Source organism: Dendrobates tinctorius, unplaced genomic scaffold (genome assembly GCF_039654945.1).
Source record: "Dendrobates tinctorius isolate UK_male_01 unplaced genomic scaffold, ASM3965494v1 ptg000272l, whole genome shotgun sequence".
NCBI classification, from domain to species: Eukaryota; Metazoa; Chordata; class Amphibia; order Anura; family Dendrobatidae; genus Dendrobates; species Dendrobates tinctorius.
Window position 1 is genome coordinate 570,611 of NW_027361939.1, and position 14,908 is coordinate 585,518.

The following is a 14,908-nucleotide window of genomic DNA, read 5'->3' on the forward strand; positions in this document are numbered from 1 at the left end:
GCACTGTACTAGAACCCCCTTCTAGTGTTCCTTCCCTGGCCGTCTCACTCCGCTGGCTCCAGCCTCTCCTGCCCTGCGCCTCACGCACAGTGTCCCAAGCCAGCAGCCTTGGATCCTGTTGGGCGATGATCTCTTGGTCCCCTTGATCCTATCTGGCTGCCTTTTCAGCGAATGTATGTGGATTTGGCTTTCGCACATACAGATACTACAGCCTCCGGTTTTCTAGCTGAGTCCTCAGTTTCTCCACTAGTCTGGGGCCGTTCCCCTACTGCGACCCGGTCCCTCCATCCAACTACAGTCGGCGTGGATTTGGGCGCCACGGGTAGATTCCTCACTTCCCATGCCCCTAGGACCCCTTCTTTCTCTTCTCACTCTTCTCTAGTTTAGGGACGAACTCCTCACTCCTCCAGTCCCCAGCACCAACTGAACTCACTCCTCTAACTGTCACTCCCTTTTACTCCTCCCCATCTAGTGTTGGGTGCTAGTGTGTGGGTACTGGGTAGTGTCCCCTCCTTACCCGAGAGCGGAGTACCACACCTCTGGCTGAGGTGCAGTACCTCTGTGGCGACTGGACCCTCAGGGGCACCACAGGGGAGATGGCTGCTAACTACAGATGAGCAAATATGCCTTTTTTAGGGTCAAGTCGGGTTTCATGAAACCCGACTTTCTCAAAAGTCAGGTCGAACGAAATCGGCCGATTATCGTGAAAAGTTGAAGGCCGACTGAAACACGAAACCCAATGCAAGTCAATGGGGAAGCAAAGTCGGCAGGGAGTGGAGGTCATTAAACACACCTACAGTGCCCATTTGAATGGCAAAAACATCAATTTTTATTACTGAAGCTTGTCAACCTTAATTTACTTCATAATAATAGTTACGCACTGAAAACTGGGGGTTATTTGGCTAAAGTTGTGGGGGGAGGTAGAGCTGGCTCCAGGTTTTCATGTGCCCTGGGCCAAATAGCGCCCCTTTAACACATACCACAACTCGTGATGCTCCGATACGGCAGAGAAATAGCGGTATAGTTCAATGAATAATACTTCACTTTTTACATCTCATGACTGATATCGAATTTAAATTCTCCAATAGCTCCAAAAACGGACAGTATATAACTCCATACAGTATTATGGGCACCGCATAGTGCGTTAACAGAGTAATGAGGCCCATATATTTCTCCATACAGAATCATTGGTCCCATATAATGTTTGAAACAGTATATGATGAGCTCCACATAATGCTACAGTATATGTTGGTCCCCATGGATGAAGCTCCACTGTCTTATGGGCCCAAATAATGCTCCATATATAATGGGCCCCATTTCTAATGCTCTATTGTATAATGGGCCCTGTAAATGCTGCTCCAGTGTCTGATGTCCACCTTTGGAATGCTCCAGTGTATGGTGGGCCCCATATCATTCTCCAGAGTATAGTGCTCCCCAAAAATTGCTGTCCCAACATTGAAAACAATTAAATAAGTCTCCTCGCTAGGGAATCCCTGTACTAGTCTGGACTCCTCGTTGTCCCCATCTTCCATCTCACTGCACTTGGCTGTTTAGGCAGATGGCGTACAGACGTGATGTCATTGTGCTCTCTGATCAGAATATTACTGTTAGGACACGTGGAAAACGTCATGGTGGTGGAGCAGGGAGAGGTAAGTATTTCAACTTTGCAAGTGCTGTGATCTGGAGCAAGCAGGGGGGGCCCACTCGTTGGCGACGGCACTGGCACAGGGCCCCTCATAGTACGGCGGTGTGTGGCGGTGTGTCTGACGGTGGGTGGGCCCCCCCCCCGTCCCATCGGCAGAGACACTTTTGCGTATTATGAGGGGCCCTGTGCCAGTGCCCGCGCCCAAGAGTCGGCCTACCCACCTGTCCAGGGCAACGGCACTCGCACGGTTGCGTGCGCTAGCTGGTGACCCCGGCCGTGGGGGGGGAGGCAGCCCAGTTAGAGAGGTTTACAAAATGGCATATGTTGATGTGGGACATTCAGCTGCTACTAAAGGCGAAATTGGTCAAGTCCGAGGAAAAGGAGGACCAAAGCAAGCCATTTTTCTGGCAACCTATGTGTCATCAGTGTAAGGTGGGACAAAATCCTTGGAAACCCATGCATGGTTCATTTTAAGGAAGGTTAGATCATCCACATTTTGGGTCGACAGACGGGTCCTTTTTTCTGTCAGGATTGATCCAGCTGCACTGAAGACTCTTTTTCCGATGGCACACTTGCAGCTGGGCAAGCGAGCTCCTGTAAGGCATATTGTGCCAATTCAGGCCAGGTGTCTAGTTTAGCGGCCCAATAGTCAAATGGGAATGACCTGTGAGGGAGAACATCGATATGGGACGAGAAGTAGTTTGTAGCCATAGTTGACAACTGCTGTCTCCTGTCACTTTCAATTGATGCAGTATTACCAGTCGTGTGAGCGGGACTTGAAAAATCAGTCCACAACATGGTCATGAAACCCCTGTCTCCAACGTCACTTCTGATGTGTACACCACGAACACCTCTTCCAAGCTGCCCCCGGCCCCTACGGCTCGTGTGAGAACCATCACCGCTGCTGTGTGATGGGAATGCCTCAACCAACCGGTTTACCAGAGTTGCTTGTTTGTTGGCCAATATTAGGTCAAGGTTCTCCTGTGGCATGATGTTTTGTAATTTGCCTTTATAGCGTGGATCCAGGATGCTGGCCAACCAGTAGTCGTCATCGTTCATCATTTTGGCAATGCGGGGGTCCCTTTTTAGGATCCGCAAGGCATAATCTGACATGTGGGCCAATGTTCTCGGTGTCAATGATGCACTGCGAGTGCTGGTTGGAGGAGCACTTTCTGGCAAATCCACATCCCTCCAGTCACGCACAAACCCTGTACCAGACCTTGCCACGCCAACATTTTCACTTGCCCCACGAGATGCATCCTCCTCCCCTAAGTAATCATCCCCATCATCATCCTCCTCCTCCAACTCGTCCAGGAGAGGTCCCTGAGCAGACAATGGCTGAATGTCATCAAGGATTCCCTCCACCTCTTCCTCCTCGTCAACATTGGCTGCAGACGCCTGCTCCTTAAGGTGCGTCAAAGTTTGCATGAGCAGACGCATAAGTGGGATGCTCATGCTTATGATGGCATCGTCTGCGCTTACCAGCCGTGTGCATTCCTCAAAACACTGAAGGACTTTACAGAGGTCTTTCAGCTTCGACCACTGCACACCTGTCAACTCCATGTCTGCCCTCAAAGTGCCTGCCCGTGTATCCTCCCACAAATGCATTACAGCCTGCCTCTGTTCGCACAGCTGCTCAACCATGTGCAGGGTGGAGTTCCACCTTGTTGCAACGTCGATAATTAGGCGGTGCTTGGGAAGGTGGAGCAATCGCTGCAGCTTCTGTATACGACTGGAGTGTACCGGCGACCAGCGGATGTGCGAGCACAGTCTATGAACCTAATGGAGCAGGCCTGTTAACGCCGGATAATTATTGAGGAAGCACTGCACCACCAGGTTCAAGGTGTGAGCCAAGCAAGGTATGTGTTTGAGTTTTGAAAGGGCTATGGCTGCCACAAAATTCCGGCCGTTATCACTAACTACCTTGCCTACCTCAAGATGTAGACTGCCCAGCCATGACTCAGTTTGTCGCTGAAAGTAGTCGGCCAGTACCTCCGCGGTGTGTCTGTCGCCCAAACACATCATCTGCAACACAGCCTGCTGACGCTTTGCACTAGCTGATCGATAGGAGGACACCTCGTGTGCAACACTGGCAGCTGCGGATGGAGTGCTCGTGCGACTGCGCTCTGTGGACGAGCTTTCGCTTCTGGAGGAGGAGGGTCGAACGCCTACAGCCAACTGTTTCCTATACCGTGGGCTAGGCAACACTGTCCCACCACCGCTGTCCCCTGTGGACCCTGCATCCACCACATTAACCCAGTGCGCAGTGATGGACACGTAACGGCCCTCGCCATGCCTACTGGACCATGCATCAGTTGTGAGGTGCACCTTTCCACTCACTGATTGCTTGAGTGCATGGACAATGCGGTCTTTCACATGAAGATGGAGGGCTGGGATGGCTTTGCGAGAAAAGAAATGCCGACTGGGTAGGTCATAGCGTAGTACTGCGTAGGCCATGAGTTCGCGGAAAGCTGCGCTTTCAACCAAGCGATAGGGCATCATCTCTAACGAGATTAGTTTGGCAATATGGGCGTTCAAACCCTGTGTACGCGGATGAGAGGATGAGTACTTTCTTGTCCTACTGATAGTCTCTGGTAGGGTGAGCTAGACTTGAGAGCTGCATATGGTGGAACTAGCGGTGGACATGGCAGACTGAGAGAGGGTTGATGATGGTGATGGAGTTGGTGTTCTTTCTGATGGCCTAGATTCAGTCTTTCATTGATATAACATTGTGATTCCCTGACTGCTTTGGCCTTGCGACGACACCTCAACATTTGCTGCTGGTGGTGTGCTAACCGGTGGGCTTACAGTGGGGGAGACAATGTAGCGTTGCTGACTACCTTCTTTGGGAGCAGTTGCACATGTGGTACGTGAGGTTTGGTAGTCCGTCCACGCTTGCAAGTGCATGATGGCTAAATGTCTAAGCATGCAACTGGTATTCAAATATCTCTGATTTTTCCCTTGGCTAAAGGTCTTTGTGCACTTCTTACAGATATCCTTTGCCTGATCATTAGGATTTTGTTAAAAAAAGTGCCACACTGCACTCTTCCTACTATGGAAGACATTTTGAGGCCTTGCACGCTGTGCTAATTTGACCGTCTGGCCTAGAGGTCCTGCAACTCTTGGTTTTTGTAACCCGTTTTCGGACTGCTCCGGGCCTGCCAGATAACAGCTGTTGCGATCTCGATGCCTGCTGCGGATGCTCCTCCTCCTCTTCTGAGCTATTGGCAGCGGCACCCTCTGCCCCCAATGGATGCCAATCTGGGTCAACAACTGGGTCATCCATCACCTCCTCTTCAATGTCATGTGCACCTTCCTCTGTGTCACCGTGTATGGTGGTATAGTATGCGGGAAGGGGCACCTGAGTTTCATCAGGGTCAGATTCTGGCTCAGTACACTGTGAGGACAATGTTGTGCCCTGAGTGAATGTACCAGCAGATAAATCTAGCAGTGGCTGTGCATCAGTGCACTCCATGTCAGATTCATCTTGGCCTGGGGAATTCACGATTTGACTTGATAAACCAGGCAGGGTATGAGAAAAGAGCTCTATGGAGTAATCTGTAGTGTGGCCTGCCGCATCCTTCACTTTTGGTAGGGGTGAAGGACACAAGGAAAGGTGTTGTTCCTGACCAGGAGCCTCCACTGACGATGCAGTGATTTTATTTTTTGAAACTTCAGAAGAGGAGGCGATAGAGCTGGAGGCTGTGTCAGCAATGTAAGCCAAAACTTGTTCCTGAAGCTCCGGCTTTAAAAGCGGTTTACCTACTCCCATAAAATGGAGCCTATGAGGCCTTGTGGAGCCAGACAATGACGCAGGCTCACCACCTCCTGCCTTAGGTGCTATTTTGCTTTTGCCACTACCATCAGAAGCAACACCACCATCAGGACCAGCTGGTAACCCCCACCCACTTCCACGGCCTCTGCCACCATACTTCGTCATTTTTTTTTAAAAAGGTACCCAAAATAACAGCTATATGGTACTGTAAAACAAGGTAGAGGGTCTATATAGTATTGGTGAGAATTTGAAGCTCACTGTAGATTGGAGGACTCTGAACTATTGTCTCAGGCCCAGGACAGATTACACCACAATGTGACAGGCAGAAATTGGCTGGTGTATGAGAAGGCAGAAACTGTATATAGTATTGGTGGGAATTTGAATCTCAATATAGATTGGAGGACGCCGAACTATTGTCTCAGGCCCAGGACAGATTACACCGCAATGTCACAGGCAGAAATTGGCTGGTGTATGACAAGCTACAAGGTGTATATAGAATTGGGCAGAATTGGAATCTCCCTAGAGTGTAGGTCTGTAAGAACGGACAAACTCCTCGGCTTTTTCTTAGAGTCACACACAGCTTCAATTTGGCCGTGATAACAGCCGGTACTGTGTGTGGAGCGTACACCGCTGTACGGTGTGTGAAAAAATGAACGCTCAGTAACTCACCAGGACAAAACAATAAAATTTGGATTGATTTGAAAAAAGCAATTTGCTCAGCAATGAGAAAACAGCAATGCAGCTATCAGGGAGCCTTATAAGGCCGCCTAATAACCAACAGAGCTGATGCACCAAAATATAGCCTCCCCTTGCACTGCACAGTAACTGGTGTGTTGTACAGGCAAAATCGCAAGCAGCAGAAACAGTTTTTGGTTTCTTCTTCCCTGCCTAACGCTCTCCCTACAGAATCAGCAGCAGCAGCTCTCCCTATTCTGAGATCAGCATAAGTAACATGGCCGTCGGTGTGCACGCCCTTTTATACCCCCTGTGATGCCACACAAAGCAAGGCAATCACTTGCATGCCCTTCTCAAACATGGTGGTGACCGCTGCCTATGTCATCACGTTGCTCACAGTGTCCGTTCTTCCTGATTGTCTGAAAAAGGATCTTTTGAAACGCGACTTTGGCGCTAAAGTCGCCGACCTCGTGGCCGACCTCACGCTAAGGTCGGGTTTTGTTTCATGAAACCCGACTTTGGCGAAAGTCGGTGACTTTTGAATTTTTTCGACCCGTTTCGCTCAACTCTACTGCTAACCATTGTAGGGTCATCAGGTATCTAAAGTGTATAGGGCTCTTAAATGTGCCTATACTGTAGATGACATATTGCACGCTATCTTACCCAGGTAGAAGGTGAGATGATGACATTTTGACAATTCTAAGAACATTTTCATCCTTTTCTGTCATTTGCTCCCTCATCAGCATGTAAGAGAGGAAACTCGGTGACTTTAGGAAGGAAGTGACTATCACAGGGCTTGATGACCGGACACATATATAGTTTCATGTCTGAAAACAGGAAGTGTAATACAATTTTCGAAAAAAGTCCAGAAATTCTAATACTGTCGCTGCAGTCTGCACATCTGTGGATTGTATTAGACTAAGGCTTACCAATCAGCCACATGATCTTGGGGCAGGTAATTGCATTAGGATTTCTGGAAATTTCTACAATAGCACTGTTTTTTTTAGATTATTAGTACTTTTTACATTTTTCTATCTCTATGGTACGTTAAAACTTTGAATCTTTTTGCAATATGTTTTCTTTCAACTCCATCCTATTCTTAAAGTTGCTGCATGTGAGTAAACTATTAATGACTTATTTTTAGAGTAATCAATGTGAGATCGATGGAAATCAGCCGATATCTGCTGTAGCAGCGGCTGGATGTAAGCAAAGGACTGACTGATCATTGCAGTGCCATACATTGCTTAGTATGGGAGATAAACTGCCGTGCTCAGCAATAAAAAATTTCTGGAGCTGCGCGATCTTCTCCATACATTGCTAGCTGCTGAAAGCAATACGATTTAAAGAGAATCTGTCAACATTTTTGCTGTATGAGCTGCCGCCACTGACATCAGGGGCTTATCTACAGCATTCTGTAATGCTGTAGATAAGCCCCTGATGTAACCTGAAAAATAAGAAAAAAGAGATTATACTCACCCCAGCTTTCGGTCCGGTACGATGTGTGTCACTGTCCGGTCTGGCGCCTCCCATCTTCATACAATGCCGTCCTCTTCTTTCCTTCCCGTCGCGGCTCCTGATGAGGGCAGGGCAGAGTCCTGCAGTGCGCAGGCGCTGGGAGAGGTCCGGCGCCTGCACACTGCAGTACTCTACCCTCAACAGGGCAGAGCAGTGCACCTGCGCCACGACAGGAAGGAAAGAAGAGGATGTCACCGTTAGAAGAAGGGAGGAACCGGACCGCAACACCCATCGGACCAAGACCCCGGGTGAGTATAATCTAACTCTTTTTTCTTATTTTTCAGGTTACATCGGGGGCTTATCTACAGCATTACAGAATGCTGTAGATAAGCCCATGATGTCAGTGGCGGCAGCTCATAGTCGAAAAAAAGGGTGACAGATTCCCTTTAAAGGATTGTCCAGTTATTGGAATGTACTCTAGTGTCTTAAGATGTGTCATGAAATCTGAATAAAAGGCTATAACATGCAGGAGCTTATTGGAACCAGTAAAGTTGGACACTCAGTCCTATCTTTGGTCAGTTTGCTCTGTAGCAGGAGGAGATGAATAGATATGTGGGTTTGTAATAAAAGGTTCAGTGTAATTTTTCATTTTAATTCCATCTCACTCTGGGTTTAGGAGTCCATTAGGTGGTCTTATTGGTGATATTACTGGGCAAAAGTTGTAGGAAGGCGTGGAAAATTAATAATGCTTTAAAAAGTAGAAGTGTTGAAAGTTCACTTTTATCTATTAACATTATGAAAAGGGGATGAACAAAAGAGAAATTTAAATCAGATCAGTATTTTGTGTGACCCCCCCCCTTTGCCTAAAACTGCATCAATTCTTCAAGTTACAAATGCATACAGTTTATGAAAGAACTCGTCAGGAAGGTTGTTCCAAATATCTTGGCGAACTAACCACAGATCTTCTGTAGATGTTGCTTGTGCAAATCATTCTTTCTCTTCATGTAATCCTAGACAGACTTCATGATGGAGAGTTCAGGGCTGCCTGAGGGCCATATAATCACTTCCAGGACTCTTTTGAGATTGTCTGTATGTTTGAGGTCATTATCCTTCTGTAGATTAATTTTGGAGCCAGTCAGATACCTCATTGATGGTATTGCATGACGGATAAGTATTTGCCTGTATTTCCTAGCCTTGAGCACTCTATTAATCTTAACCAAATCTTCAACTACATTTGCGGAAATGCAGCCCCAAACTTGCAAGGAGCTTCCACCATGCTTCACTGTTTCTACAGATACCCTTTATTGTATCGCTCTTGAGTGAACAAGCTTCTTCTGTTACAGCCAGATATTTCACTTTTTTTTTTTTGACCCATCAGTCCAGAGCTCCTACTGACATTTTTCTGCACCCAGTTCTTAGCATGCATAGTTGAGTTACTTGACTTTATTTCCTTGTCTAAGTTTTTTAGCTGCAACTCTTCCATGAAGACAACGTCTGATCAGACTCATCTGATGCATGGATGGGTGTAGCTTGGTGTCACTGATTGCTGCCAGTTTTGAGCCAATGACACTGCTGGACAGGTTCAGATTTCCAAGTGGAGTAAGCATAATGTGTCTTCCAATCTGCTGTGCTGTTTCCTTGTGCGACCACTGCAGCTACAGTCCTCTACACTGCTCGTTTGTTGGTGTCCCCTAGTGATGAGTGAACATGCTCAGATGAGGTGTTATCAGAGCATGCACGGGTGCTAACCGAGTGACTGCGGCGTGCTCAAATAAATGATCGAGTCCCTGCTCCCTGTTAATTAGGCAATCCCTATGTGTTGTGGCTGTTGAAAAGCTGTGAGACATGCAGGGGCAGGAACTCAAACATATTTATCGAGCACACTGAAGACATCCGGTTAGCACCCGAGTATGATTGCTCATCACTAATGTCCACAATTCTCAGAAATATATATTAATATACGGAATATACTTCTCCATCCTGCAATACCATCAGGAAGGTGTCTGTAAAAAAACAAAAAAAAACCTATTATGCAACACAACAATGGCCCCCCAAAAACATTTAGAACTATCTTCCGCTTTAAAACGAACAAGGGTTCCTGGAATTGATGATACGGCCCATACAAAGCACTGACCTCAAGATCACAGAGTCTGTCTAGGATTATGTGGAGAGATTTGTGCAGGCGACATCCGCAGAAGATCTGTGGTTGGTTCTCCAAGATGCTTACAACAACCTCCCTGCCGAGTTCCTTCAAAAACTGTGTGCAAGTTATCAAATATTGATTTGATATAGTTTTTTTGTTCATTCACTTTGCATTTTGTTAATTAATAATAAACTATTAACACTTCTATTTTTGTAATTTTGAAAACATTCTTACTTTGCTTTTTTATTTTCCACATCTGCCTAAAACTTTTGCACGGTTCTGTATGTCAGAGAAGAGATCACCCTATGAACTGCTTGAAGTGTAATATAAATACAGATCAAAGGAGGAATAAAACAAACTAAAAAAAATGTATACAGTATTGTGTCCCGCTATGTATCCTATAATCTGCTGTCCTCAGATTGGTCTTCATGGCCAATGTGACAGTACAGGAGATTATTGTGCAATTAGGGTGTAATGCCCACTAGGTACAGTGACTATGAGAAGACATTTAAATTAGATGTATAAGGTCAATAGTTCAAAACTAGTGTATTCGGCAGACAACCCATTAAAGGTCATTTCCCACCCAGTATACCTGTACTATGTATATAAGTTGAGTATTCTGCTTTTGTCAAGACTACAAATATGGGTTCTATCCCAGTTTCAGTTGATTTCACTTCATCTTAATTAGATGTTTTGTTATCAACACTTATTCAGATATGCGGTATACTCATATATTTCGCATGTGTAAGGCTGGTTTCACATTTGCGTTTTTTAGCGCTGGAAAAAAACGCATATGTGCGCATGCGTTTTTTCCCCTATATTTAACATGGGTGCGCATACCTGCGCGCTTGTAAGCGCATGTATGCGATTTTCATGCGCTGCGTTTTTTTGGGGTGTGCGTTTGTATTTTCCAGACGCAGCATGTTGCATTTTTTGGCCCTGCAAAAAAGCGCATGCGCACATATGCGCACGTTTTGCGCTAAAAATGGCCATTATAGCCTATGGATGCGCATATGTGCGCACTGGCATGCTCATGTATGCGTTTTTTTGCATATGCGTTTTTTTTTTTTTTTAACCATGGAATTTAGGGGTTTGGGTTAGAGTTAGGGTTAGTTAAGGGGGTTTAGGGTTAGGGTTAGGGTCAGGGTCAGGGTTAGGGTTGGGGTTTGGGTCAGGGTTAGGGTTAAGTATGGTTTGGTTAAGGGTTAGGGTCAGGGTTAGGGTCAGGATTAGGGTTAAGTATGGTTTGGTTAAGGGTTAGGGTCAGGGTTAGGGTTAGGGTTAGGGTCAGGGTTAGGGTTAGGGTTAGGGTTAGGGTTAGGGTCAGGGTTAGGGTCAGGGTTAGGGTTAAGTATGGTTTTGTTAAGGGTTAGGGTCAGGGTTAGGGTCAGGATTAGGGTTAAGTATGGTTTGGTTAAGGGTTAGGGTCAGGGTTAGGGTCAGGGTTAGGGTTAGGGTCAGGGTTAGGGTTAGTAAAGTCATGGTTTGGGTTAGTGTGAGGGGCCACCTAATGTTGGAAAAAAACGCAAACGCGGTAAAAACGCACTAAAAACGCATACAAACGCATAAAAACGCTGCGTTTTTTTCATGCATGCTCATAAAAATGCTTGAAAAAAACGCAGCAGTTGTATGCTTTTGTATGCGTTTTTTCAATGCGTTTTTTTGCGGGAAAAACGCGCTGCAAAAAAAAGCAAGTGTGAAACTAGCCTTATAATGGTTTTCCAGTTGTGACTTGTTATGGCGGCACTATGGCGACTCTGATAAATTGGGCCAAAGCGCTTGTATCATGCGGCCCAACGACCATGATCCCTCTTCCTTTGACATCACTTGATATGAATGCTGAATGTTCCTGACCTAAATGATATTGGAGTATTTATGGGTACCTGATACTTTTCTCTTTCAGGCCCTCCCATAAACCAAGGGATGAACACATGGAGCATTTGCTTGACACATCACTAGTTCCCTGCGGGAAGGATAAGTACATTTCCAAGTGAGTTTTTCCTATTGAATCCTTCTGGCCTCATCGTCTAACCTCAGTATACTCTAATAACTCAGTAGTTTGACAATAAATGGCTTCACCCAACCACTAACCATGAGTGGAGAAAAAGTTTTGGTGTTATCATTCATATTCTCTGAAAAAAGGCCAAGAAAGCAAAAATTCTGCCGGGGTATGTAAACTTTTGAGCACAACTGTATATTAAACCACTGGTCAATGGTATTTATTCCTCTAAAAGAGAAAAGATTTCTGATTAGCGTGTGGTTTTAGGTATTTAAGTGGTTGGTGTATTCTGCATTTTTTTTAATCAATAGGAGAAAATGCAGCAAAACCGCAGCGTTGCCTGAAAACCATGTGGCTATTAATGCATTTGTGTGAACAGTTGTTTCTGCAGTAATATCAGCTCTCAGACATTGTGGGCAAAGGGACTGTTTACGCGGGCCATACAGCAACCATTTTCTGTAATTATTACAACATGGAAGATGCAAGAAAGAACTGAAACCAACAAGGCTGTGAGGTCATTACGGGACAGTCTACAAAGGAACTGCACGTTAACCAACTCTTAACACAGCGCCATCAGCTGTTTGCATAAGCCTGCAGCTGTTGTATGCGCCAACAAATATCACTGTCACGGAGTCCTACCCTGGTATCACACAAACAACAGACCGAGAGATGAGTGAACAGTCCCACAAACCTTTATTCCATGCAAACCGAAAGGTCCATAAAACAATCAACCACACAGAGGACAAAATAGTCCAGGAATATGGTGGATACAGTCCAGCAATGGGATAAATGCCCCTGGAGAGGAGTCCCAATCATCCAGCAGTATTTTCTAGGGTAATCAGGGTTTCTCCAAGTCTCTCTGGGGTGCTGGCCTTAGCATCCGCATAATTATTATTTATTATTATAGCACCATTTATTCCATGGCGCTTTACATGTGAGGAGGGGTATACATAATACATACAAGTGCAGTAATCTTAAACGATACAATGACTGGTACAGGAGAGAAGACCCTGCCCGCGAGGGCTCACAATCTACATGGCATGGGTGAGGATACAGTAGGCGAGGGTAGAGCTGGTCGTGCAGTGGTTTGGTGGATCGGTGGTTACTGCAGGTTGTAGGCTTGTCGGAAGAGGTAGGTCTTCAGGTTCTTTTTGAAGGTTTCCATGGTAGACGAGAGTCTGATATGTTGGTGTAGGGGGGATGCGCGGGAGAGGTCTTGTATGTGATTGTGGGAAGAGGAGATAAGCGGGGAGTAGAGAAGGAGATCTCAAAGGATCTATCTTGCTGGTCTCAATGTCATCCTCAGGCCCCATCCTTATAGGTAGGTTGGATGGATTTCAGGCCCCCTATACTTAGAAACAGTGCCTCAGAGATCAAGGCACTACAGGGTACACATTTTTGGCATTTGGAGAGCAGAGGGGTCCTGAATAGACAGTCAGGAAAGGTCAGCAGGGGTTCATCAAGAGGCATGGACACATTCAGGCTGCTGATGGTAACTGAGCTAATTCAATTATCGGACATTTAGAAAGGTAATTAAGACTCTAGACCAAATGGGGAATACACAGAATGATGCAGAGCAAGAAGACAACTAAAACAAGTAAAAATATGAGCATAGACAGAATGATACCCCACACACCACATCACACCATCACAATCACATCTGACTACTGTAGCTTTAGCAAATGTTCCAGATGTTTGGTATGGGGAGGAGATGTCTAATCATTGTGGGTACATACTTAGTACTTGTGCTTGGGCCCTGCAAGCCCCCCTCTACTATATAAAAAGACACCATTTTTGGCAACGGTATATAGTATGTAAGCGTCTGCTTTAAAATTTTGCATTACGGCTTAGGAGCTTGCAGTTTCATCTCTGCTTTGCTGGTTGCAGCCCTTAGATTCTGTACCACTATATCTTGCTTGGTCCAGACTTTGGATAAAAATAAAATAACTTGTACAAAAGTTATGTACACAACATAGTAATTTATCCTGGGGTCTGTTCATCCGCAGTCTGTGGATAGAAAGGATTTTTTTCCTTCCGCCCCGTCTAACATAGCGAGATCGCTAGCGAGATCGCTGAAGCGCCAGCAATCTCGCTACGTGTGACACATAGAGGCGACCGGCACCCCTGCTGGATATCGTTGATCGTGCTTGAATGTCCTGGGCCATTTTTTGATCGCTGGTGTCCCGCTGGCCAGCATGCATCGCTGTGTTTGACGACGACAAGCGACCTAGTTGGCGACGCAGAACTCGGGGACATAGGCGGGAGTCGTTCAGAATAGCTGCTGTGTGACAAGGTCCCAACGACTGCTGAGGTCGTTATACGGATCGCCGTATCGTTGCTGCGTCGTTGAAGAGATCTGCCTGTTTGGCAGCTTACTAGCGACCATGTAGCGACGCATCAGCGATCCTTACTAGGTTGTATCGTTATCGGGATCGCTGGTGCGTCGCTATGTGAAACGGGACCCTAATTGTCTTCAGAATTTGACAATATACACTGGCATGTAAAGTTTTGGGCACCCCTGGACAAAATTCCTGTTGTTTTGAACAGTTAAGCAAGTTGAAGATGAAATGATCTCTTAAAGGCCAAAAGATAAAGATGACATATTTCCTTTGTACTATAGGCAAAAAAAAGTCAGTTTTTTTCATTTTAAAAATTACAAAAAGGGAACTGGGCCAATGCAAAAGTTTGGGCACCGTTGGAGATTTTTTTGCTCTGATAACCTTAATTAGCCTGTTTGGGTTATGGCTTGTTCACTATCATCATTAGGAAAGGCCAGGTGATGCAAATTTCCCAGCTTTATAAAAATCCATCATCCTCTAACATTGTGCCAAAAAATAGCAGCCACGGGTTCTTCTAAACAGCTGCCTAGCACTTTGAAAATGGAGGCCCACAAAGCAGGAGAAGGCTATAAGATAGCAAAGATTTTTCAAGTTGCACTTTCCTCAGTTTGAAATGTAATTAATAAATGGCAACAGTTAACAGGAGCAGTGAATGCCAAGATAAGGTCTAGAAGACCAAGCAAAAGAGAGCTGCTCGTAGGTTGCTAGAGATGCAAACTAGAACCCCCGCTTGACTGCAAAAGACCTTCAGAAAGGACTTTGGAGTTGTAGTACATTGTTCTACTGTTCAGAGACATCTGTACAAATATGGCCTTCATGGAAGAGTCATCAGAAGAAAACCTCTCCTGCATCTTCCCCATAAAATTCAGTGTCAGAA

The 14,908-nt window shown here is 45.8% G+C and overlaps 1 protein-coding gene across 8 annotated transcripts in view; it reads left to right on the forward strand.

Moving 5' to 3' along the window:
- The window catches only part of RASSF2 (Ras association domain family member 2), a 77,260-nt gene that overhangs the window by 20,257 nt on the left and 42,095 nt on the right, over window positions 1–14,908 (forward strand). For all 8 annotated transcript variants that reach the window (XM_073559502.1, XM_073559498.1, XM_073559504.1 and 5 more), the window contains one exon: window positions 11,597–11,683. In XM_073559502.1, coding sequence (XP_073415603.1) covers window positions 11,625–11,683 — 59 coding nt within the window. In that variant the 5' untranslated portion in view covers window positions 11,597–11,624. The remainder of the gene's footprint in view (window positions 1–11,596; window positions 11,684–14,908) is intronic.